Genomic DNA, 9,630 nt, shown 5'->3' with positions numbered 1-9,630 from the left:
CGCAGGGTAAGGTATTTGGATGAACACATTCTACCTGGCCAATGCCACCGAATGCATTTGTAATAATCAACGCTGGTTGTACCAAATGGGCTACTCGTGTTGGACTGAAATATGTGTGGTTATCACAAGATGTGGTATATATATATGTGTATATATATATATATATATATATATATATATATATATATATATATAGAGAGAGAGAGAGAGAGAGAGAGAGAGAGAGAGAGAGAGAGAGAGAGAGATAATATGATAATAGGTGTCCGTCTTTTTCTGTTAAATAATCAAACTGTAACTATATCTGAAGTTGGAGTTATCAGTTATGTGATTTTCCATTCCCGGTAGAAACAAAAGGCATCACCCAGATATTGTAGTACCATGATCATTATACTCATGATCAACCCATACACAGTGGAAGAATATATATGAATGTTATAATGAAATGATATATGTCAAATGAATAAAAATGATAAATTTATTCTTCTTTGTTATTACTCCTTTTTTTGAAACACATATTTTTTAAAAATAAACAGTTGAATTATCCAGTTTCATTTATTCTTTACTTTTTGCCCATGTAACGATTTTCGTGTCTCGAAACTGCTTAACGGAAACTGGCGATGTTTACCGATGATCGGACAGACGTTTGTTCAAAGAATGAGGATAGTGGTAATGCGAGGGTCAGTGGTCAAATATGACAGGCAGACAAATTGCATACAATGACCAGAATGGTAAAGGAATGGCCTACAGGTTCAATGTTTTGTGAAAAACATACGGGTTGATTGAACCTCACGTTAAAATACTCGGGCTGTCCGGTTTTCGATCAGGTTTTGGGGTAACCTCTTCAAACACCATTTCTTCACCGATTTCTTTCAAATGTGAAATATATGTTACAACATTTAAAAACAATATATGACTGAAAAAGTCTGTGTTTGTGTTTTAAAACAATATCGTCCAAACAGATATTCGAACCTCTCTTGTCACCTTGATAGCTATGTTGGTGTTACCAATACATGTTGGATCACAGGGGCTTGTATTGCTACACTGATATCCATATGTACATAAAGAAGTCCTATAAGATAAGAAAGAAGGACTTCTGTATATGTATATGGATGTCAGTGAACGTTTGTCTGACCCAGAACGAATTATTTTCAGCAATCCAAGCCCGTGTGGGGTGCACCAGCATCAAACCTAGATCAGTGTTAAGGTTTAATTTGACGTAGACGTCATGTAGTGAACTGTCTTCATGTTGCCAATGTGGGTTGCACCAGCATCAAACCTACATCAGTGTTAAGGTTTAATTTGACGTAGACGTCATGTAGTGAACTGTCTTGATGTTGCCAATGTGGGTTGCACCAGCATCAAACCTAGATCAGGATTAAGGTTAAATTTGATGTAGGCGTCATGTAGTGAACTGTCTTGATGTTGCCAATGTGGGTGGTACCAGCATCAAACCATATCAGGATTAAGGTTAAATTTGACGTATGCGTCATGTAGTGAACTGTCTTGATGTTGCCAATGTGCGTTGCACCAGCATCAAACCTAGATCAGAATTAAGGTTAAATTTGACGTAGGCGTCATGTAGCGAACTATCTTGATGTTACCAACGTGGGTTGCACCAGCATCGTATAGATCCGGGTTAGGGTTAAGGTAGGAGTCATGTAACCAGCTACTATTTGCACTGTAATTTATCTACATATGCCACGTACATGAACTAACCTAGAGATCATGTGTAGTAATGTAAAGAAGAAAACAGAATGGATTTCAATATTTGTTTACTCCAACGTCAGACTATGTACATGGTTGTGTACCCGGGCCCGGTACATGAGATACTCCAGCTCCAGCAGCTTGTAACCGTCAACGTAGTGGAAGGAAACTGGATACTCACTCATGCTGTGAATGCCCTGAAAAATAAGGAGACTAATAACTGATGAATTGCAACCTAGCGAAACAAAGGGTGAATATAACATGTTTCCATAGCAACTAACATATTTCCATGGTAACTAACATATTTCCATGGTAACTAACATATTTCCATGGTAACTAACATCCTCATCCACACAATATATCTGTTGTCACGTAAAAATACTCGTGACGATTCGTGGCCATCATTCTCCTTATATGGCTTTTGGCACTCAAATTACATTTCATATGAGGCACTATTTTAGTGCAGTCTAAGTGAACTTCGTCTCAGTGTATCTCGTTACACTCCACCACTGAGTCTAGTAGAAGGTCGCGTCAGGTAACCTTGGAGCAACCAATGACGGTCCAATCAAATGCGCGACGGTTAAATAGATTTAACCAATCAGACAACGGCTACTATCGGATCAGAGGGACTTTCAAAATATTGAGGTCACCGACACAGATCTCTCCACAAACAAAAATCAACATATAACACAGTTATTTGACCTGCAGTATATACGCTGTGGGGGTTTCTGTTGGCATGGTTACCATTAGCTAATATTTCCGCAAATTAACATCCTTGAATATTGTCAAAAACACTATTTTCAGCGCCTGTTTGTTCACCGTTGTCATGGCAGTACGTACGCCGTGTGCATCACCTGGAAGCGATCGTACGCTATATAGCATTCGGAATCGTTCGGGTACGAACGTTTTCGAGATAAAACGTTCAAAGGGTATGTGCGAATGTCCACTTTCGCGATTTGGTTAGCTGTGTTCTGATTGGTCAATCTCAAAGGTTACCTGACCCGACCTCTCATAAGGTTTTGTTAGATTCAGTAATGGGGTGTAACGAAAAGTACTGAGGATAAGTTTACTTAGACTGTATTTTTGTGATGTGTTGTCAAATCAAATCCTATCTTTAATGTGACTAACTCTTCCAACACATCGTGGTGAATATATGCTGAGCCAAAAAAGAAACGCCGCCTTTCAAAACCAAATGCAAAATTTGTTCGTACAAGGCGATGTTTATATCATGATAGTACCGTTTTGTTAACATGTTTATAATTCAAACTTAACAGATATTACCAACATCAGTGTGTTTTCTGATGAAAACGCATTTTGACCAAACCCCCGAAAAAGGCAGAGACGGTAAAAAGTTCCGTAAATTCATTCCATGTACAGACGATGCAACGCTTACATCGATACATCGATAAACTTAATCCTCTGTTTTGATTGTTGAAATAATTAAAGTGAATTAAAGTATGTGAATTGAAGAAATCGCTATCAGTGCGACATTTTTTGTGGTTCAGCACATATTGATTAAAAATATATATACTAAAACATATATAAAGCATAAAATATATATTAGTTTGTATGTTCTTATTTTAATTTGATCTATGGAACTTTTGACTTAAATCTATGGCCCTTTTGACTTAAATCTATGGCCCTTTTGACTTTCCTTTGGCCCTTTCGACTTTTCTTTGGCCTTTTTCACTTTTTCAGTTTTGGCCATTTGTCCTTTTGACTACAATCTCGACCATCCAACTGCCCAAACCCCTCTTTGATAAGCACGTGATTTCTTCTGTTCACAATCTAGCAATATGCAATATCCGGATCGAGGACACTGAGCACAACAGCACAACAAAAATGGAGAATTCGACCTCGATTCTTTACACACGCCTCCTTTTCGAAAGTTTAGTTTTACGCCACAATCAGCAATATTCCAGCTATATGGAGGTGGTCTGTAATAATCGAGTCTAGACCAGACAATCCAGTGATCAACAGCATGAGCATCGATCTGCGCAGTTGGGAACCGATGATATGTGTCAACCATGTCAACGAGCCTGACCACCTGGTCTTCTCTTACGACAAGCGTAGTCGCCTTTTATGGCAAGCATGGGTTGCTGAAGGCCTATTCTTCCCCGAACCTTCACGGCTGCCCTTTCGAAAGAGCAACAGCGACGATAAATGAATCCCCAGGAGAACCAAGAGCATCAAAAACCAATCGTACCTTCTTTGCCCCGTTGGCGTCGTATTTCTTGTACCATCGAGGGTACTTCCCGGATAGGTGGGAGCGGGGATTCATGCAGTGAAACTTGCTTCTTCCTTGAGAATCTGTTGAATTTCCCAATTTCACTTCTAATGACTGCATGCACTGACCAAATGCCGCATCCCCTGCGGTGCCCTTTTGTCGGCATATTTTAGGAAGATGTCCATGTTGACCAAACCTTTTCAGGGCCTCTTTGCTGACAACCAATCCGGATCCGCCACTAGAGTACCCTTGTTTGATAATTGTCTTAAAGTGATGTCCGAAATATAGTGGCTCGTTTGTATCGAAATCAGCCAGGAAGTGACGTAGGTTTTCCACAACGAGGTATGTGTCATCATCTGCTTTAAAGAACCAATCACAGTCGTCGAAGTGGTGTTCATACACGTACCGGAAGCCACCGAGGGTTTTTTCGGTCAAGTGGCTCCGACCCTCAGAAACGTTAAGCCCGACCGTAGGGAAAGTCTTGTTCGTTTCTGAACTGATGAACACCACTTTGTCACAGCGTTTAGCCCACGTCATCTGAATAAATCTCGCCCTCTTTTCCAGATTTCGTGGACTTGTCATAACCCAGCAAGATATTCGCAAGCGAGACGCCATCGTGTCAGGAGCATCCTGGACTCCTGAAATAGAGCGGAAAATTATCACCCAATTAGTAATTAGCATTAAAGACTTACATTTCCTCAATAACACGGCACATTGTGATGGACGCATGACATACACAGTCTAAAAATGTGTTTTTAATGAATGCGACTATAGTTTTAGACTGGCTAGGTCACCAAGAATTGTTATAGCACACTCCATTTGGGAACAGGTTCAATCCCAACGAATTGAATCAACACAATATACTGAGCAAATATGTTGAAGACCACCGACCCATTTCACGAAGCAAATGACATTTTCCTGGTTTTCCAACAAAATATCAAAATATCTAAAATACTTCTCAATGCCCCAATCATCTACTTGTCTTCGTCTTAACTAAAGGTTAGCGTGGAATATCAGTATCTTATGCCTGAAATTGCAATCTTATTCGAACACCAGAATGTTAGTAATTAAAAAATTATTTGACAACAGTGTTTTGATTTAGTAGTTATTATATGTGACGAATATGTGTGCACGCCAGTGTACAAGATACGTATTCATCATAAATGTTAAGCAGTATTGTGATTCACTGATTTAAAACCCGTGTCGGAACACAAAGCCAGAGTTTACCGCCCCTTTCATGTTATAGAGCCTTATTAACTGCATCAATATTTGTTTGCATACACACTCGATCTTAATGTGTTTTATGGTATGACATTTTCTGTTTTAAATGATAATGTCATCAATATAAATGTTTTTAAAGTAAAACTCATTTGGACTTAATATTTAAAATGCTTTAGAATGCAGACTTGATCTCGTCACGTGACGTAAGCCCCAACTCAAGTGTTTGGACGTTAGGTAACGTACCTTCCAACAGTATGTTTACCTGTGAAGCGGGTTAGAATATTGGCCTTCAGTAACCAATGCTTGTCGTAAGAGGCGACTAAAGGGATCGGGTGGTCAGGCGTGCTTACTTTGCTTGACACATGTCACCAGCTTCCAATTACGCAGATCGATGCTCATGTTGTTGATCACTGGATTGTCTGATCCAGACTCGATTATGTACAAACTGCCGTCATATAGCTGGAATATTGCTGTGTGTGGCGTAAAACTAAACTCATTCACTCCAACAATACATTGACAGGGTGACGTACCTTCTTCCATCTGTACTCCACTGTACCTGTCCAGCATCGGCCTCACGTGCTCATGGCTCGTGACTCTGTTCTTCATTTCTAAAACACCCGACACGACAAACAAGCAATAAGTCACAACGAACCCTGTACACGCTCCCGTCAAATACTTCGAGATTCGGGAAACCCAAAACATTATCCAGAGAAATTGTGTACCACAGGCGGGTCAGTGGAAATCTTGTGTTTTCACTATATCCAGATATTTTGTTTGACATCACAAATCACCGGGGTGCATTCAGTCTTCAGTCCCTCCATCACTACATGCAACCGTGCAGTACTGAACGACGTCTCGGGCAGCTGTTATAGGTAACGATAATTGGGACTAATCGAAGGGGATTAGTATCGCCGCTGGTCCTTAGTGAGCAAAGTTACTGATAATTGTGGGTGTTACGCTATGTGTCGTCATCATTATTACATCGGGTCCATCGATATCATAATCATTAAACTTTATCACATTTGAACTGTTAAGGCACTTAAATATCAGACATCATCAGAACGAATTATGCTCAGGGGCATATGATGCTGTAGATATTAAGGGAGATAACTCATCGGCCCGTGGGCAGTTATCATCTCGCGACGTGGGCTTTGAGTCCGTGTCACACCGGTGTCCAGCACAATACAACCCGGTGTCTACTGTACGCACTGTCCAGCATAATATACCCTGTGTCCAGGGTACGAACTGTCCAGCATAATATACCCTGTGTCCAGGGTACGAACTGTCCAGCATAATATACCCTGTGTCCAGGGTACGAACTGTCCAGCATAATACAATCTGGTGTCCAGTGTACGAACTGTCCAGCATAGTAATGCGTACAGATTGCGCTAAACACACAAGAGATGTATGCAGACTTCTCATGCCTACAAACAAACAAGTGCATAAACAACTAACTTGGAAGACTCACAACGTTCACACTAAAGATTAAACTGTCAAAAATGAACATGATATCCCGTACCAAACTGTATGGCACAGTAAGAACATTAGAAAAGGAGGAAACACCCCATTCCACTAAGTTTACTCTGTAAAAGGTATCTACTATATTAATGACCTAATTGATAACGATGGAACTTACCTTAACCGTTCTTCCCATAGGAATGCCATGGACATATCAAATCAGTTGACTCTTATGTTAAAAACAAACGCATTAAACCCTAATCAAACCTTCAAGCACCAAGTGTACCAAAGATGTGCGTGGAACACAAAACAGGTTGTAGAATATTGTATGATACATTAAGCAAAAGCCTTTCCGACTTGAAGACCAGCAAGTACAATCGGAACATTCATATGCACCTTCTTAGAATGGAAAACCATACAGCATATATCCTTCCGCATACACGCAAACTATGAACTACGATGGTTTGAACAAAGCATCACTTACAGAATACTACTCACGAACGACCTCCAACATAAAAATAAATATACGGACAATAACAAATGTGACTTGGTGCAAAACTCACACAAAATGAATAACAGTCTCTTTTAAGAATGTTCTAAACAGCCATATCTGGAGAGAACAAGGAGAACGGATCAAGGAGAAAACAGGTATGAAGGTAATATAAGACAAAATGTTATGGATGTCAACTTCTTTAATATTTACACAACGTTTCTGGGCTATTCCTTGCCCCTTCGTCTGGTGAACCCTTAACATCAACCTGGATGTCGTGTAAATGAGTGAGTGAGTGAGTTTAGTTTTACGCCACACTCAGCAATATTCCAGCTATATGGCGGCGGTCTGTAAATAATCGAGTCTGGACCAGACAATCCAGTGATCAACAACATGAGCATTGATCTGAGCAATTGGGAACTGATGACATGTGTCAACCAAGTCAGCGAGCCTGACCACCCGATCCCGTTAGTCGCCTCTTACGAAAAGCTGAGACGCCTTTTATGGCAAGCATGGGTTGCTGAAGGCCTATTCTACCCCGGGACCTTCACGGGTCGTGTAAATAATAAAGAAGAACTTGACATCCATAACATTTTGTCACATATTAGAATATGAAATTCTAAACGCCTTTCAAGAACGTCAGGAATAAAGGTAGATCTTATCAAACAACATTTGGCCATTATGGAAAGCGAAATCACGCGGTAAATCTGATCATAAATGCAGCTAAATTCAGCATTTTTAAATGCAAACTCTCGAAACGACCACCACATTTCCAATACATCAAAACAGATAAGAAACACATCTTTTTTCCATATTTTCATTTCCACTTTATATTGTAAATGACTTATATATGATACATTTCCATACACTGATACACTTCATTTAATGTTGAACAGTCATGAAATAATGGTCAATATGCCATTGCCTGTTGACCTGAATAATACATCTCTTAAAAGCCATAACTATTAGTAAACAGTTACTGAAATGTCACACCCATTTTGTTTAGATACAACGCGTATTGAGCTATGAACTACCCATTTTGTTTAGATACTATGTGTACTGAGCCATGAACTACCCATTTTGTTTAGATACTATGTGTACTGTGCCATGAACTACCCAGTTTGTTTAGATACTATGTGTACTGAGCCATGAACTACCCATTTTGTTTAGATACTATGTGTACTGAGCTATGAACTACCCATTTTGTTTAGATACTATGTATTACCCATTTTGTTTAGATACTATGTGTATTGAACTATGTACTATTTATTTTCATCAGATACTGTCTCTTAAACTATGAACTGTCCCTTTTGTTTAGATACATGTACAGTGTGAACTGAGCTTTGAACTATCCATTTTCAATAGATACTATGTATATTGAACTACGAACTATCCATTTTGCTGAGATACTATGTGTGTTGAACTATCAACTATTGTTGTAAAACCATTTATTGTAAAACGCATACCGGTGAAATGAAATAAAGCTAGAAAAGACCGACAGACAGAACAATTTACTTTTCAACCGACCAATACGTTCAGAAATGACTTATTTTTTTCAAATGCTTCGTGGTTTTATTACATTATAATTTCTTTAACAATGAATGTTTTTGGAGAACATATGTGTCGCGAGATAGGTATTTCGCTGTTGGAGAAGAGGTTCACATCTAAAGAGATAGCAACATCAGCGTTGCACAAATGTAATAATTGTTCTTCTTTTGGAACAGAATGCGATCAGTCGGTTTCAAAGTAATTTTCAAAACACTGCTCATCTTAACATTTAAAAATTGACCTTTAGAACTAGTTTCTATGGAGCTACGTCAGTGTTGTAAAAACTGATCTTTTAAATTTGCTCCCCAAATTGTTGGGGTCGAGTAAATTTCTGATCTAGCACAGGTACTTTCGTAACAACAGATATCCATCGAAGTTGACAACCAAAGTTATTGACAGGAATACAATTATATAGCGTTAAAGAGTTTACAGTGTTGGTGACTTGTTGCTATTTATGCTAAATAGAAAAAATCACTTGTATCATCTGGTGTTGAGCAGTTCGCAGCCAAAGTCGCCATACGCCATAATGTTTAGAGAGGAAATTTGAAGGCCAACAGCAGTTTCGATAAATCTGAGATGTACTTTTTCAGTAAGGTTCATGTCTTCAAATCTCCTTACTTCATGAATGAGACTTTGGCTTGTCATGGTATCAACTGCTTTCACGATACAATCAATTGTTTGGGTCTTTTTTCTGTTTTTGTTTTAAATTTCGGTCCTTTCTCAAGAAAGCAGACACAGGCTTGGCTGCATTAAAATGCCTGTGAAGTACCAACCATTGAAATATTATGGTTGTTTGAATTGTAGTTCTCAAGCGAAAAGGAAAATTGTGACTTGGATGTATGCGGTGGCTCACATCTACAGATTTTCAATGTTAATTTTAGATAAAAAGTTAAGTTTCCCTTTTCAACAATATTTATGAAAGTAATTTTATGATTTCTGCAGTTCTCTAGATATCCACTCTTCATATTGGCCATATAACAGA

General features: G+C 38.9%; 1 protein-coding gene across 1 annotated transcript; it reads right to left on the bottom strand.

Annotated features, from left to right (window-relative positions):
* Positions 1-1,772: 1,772 nt before the first annotated feature.
* Positions 1,773-5,758, bottom strand: LOC137255290 (glycoprotein-N-acetylgalactosamine 3-beta-galactosyltransferase 1-like). The gene is made up of 3 exons (XM_067792743.1): positions 5,683-5,758; positions 3,911-4,569; positions 1,773-1,901 (listed from the first exon to the last, which is right to left on the bottom strand). The coding sequence occupies exons 1-3, from the start codon at positions 5,756-5,758 to the stop codon at positions 1,773-1,775; spliced, it is 864 nt and encodes a 287-aa protein (XP_067648844.1).
* Positions 5,759-9,630: the final 3,872 nt, after the last annotated feature.

Source organism: Haliotis asinina, chromosome 11 (assembly GCF_037392515.1).
Source record: "Haliotis asinina isolate JCU_RB_2024 chromosome 11, JCU_Hal_asi_v2, whole genome shotgun sequence".
In the NCBI taxonomy this organism is placed as follows: domain Eukaryota; kingdom Metazoa; phylum Mollusca; class Gastropoda; order Lepetellida; family Haliotidae; genus Haliotis; species Haliotis asinina.
This window is presented reverse-complemented; position numbering and strand designations above follow the sequence as displayed.

Bases quoted from the DNA above. Each gene is read 5' to 3' on its own strand.
- LOC137255290 (XM_067792743.1), bottom strand. From the start codon at position 5,758: ATGAAGAACAGAGTCACGAGCCATGAGCACGTGAGGCCGATGCTGGAC. The intron at 4,570-5,682 runs GTACGTCACCCT...GCTCTATTTCAG, and splicing joins TGGAGTACAGATGGAAGAAG to GAGTCCAGGATGCTCCTGAC. The intron at 1,902-3,910 runs GTACGATTGGTT...CTTATTTTTCAG, and splicing joins ACGCCAACGGGGCAAAGAAG to GGCATTCACAGCATGAGTGA.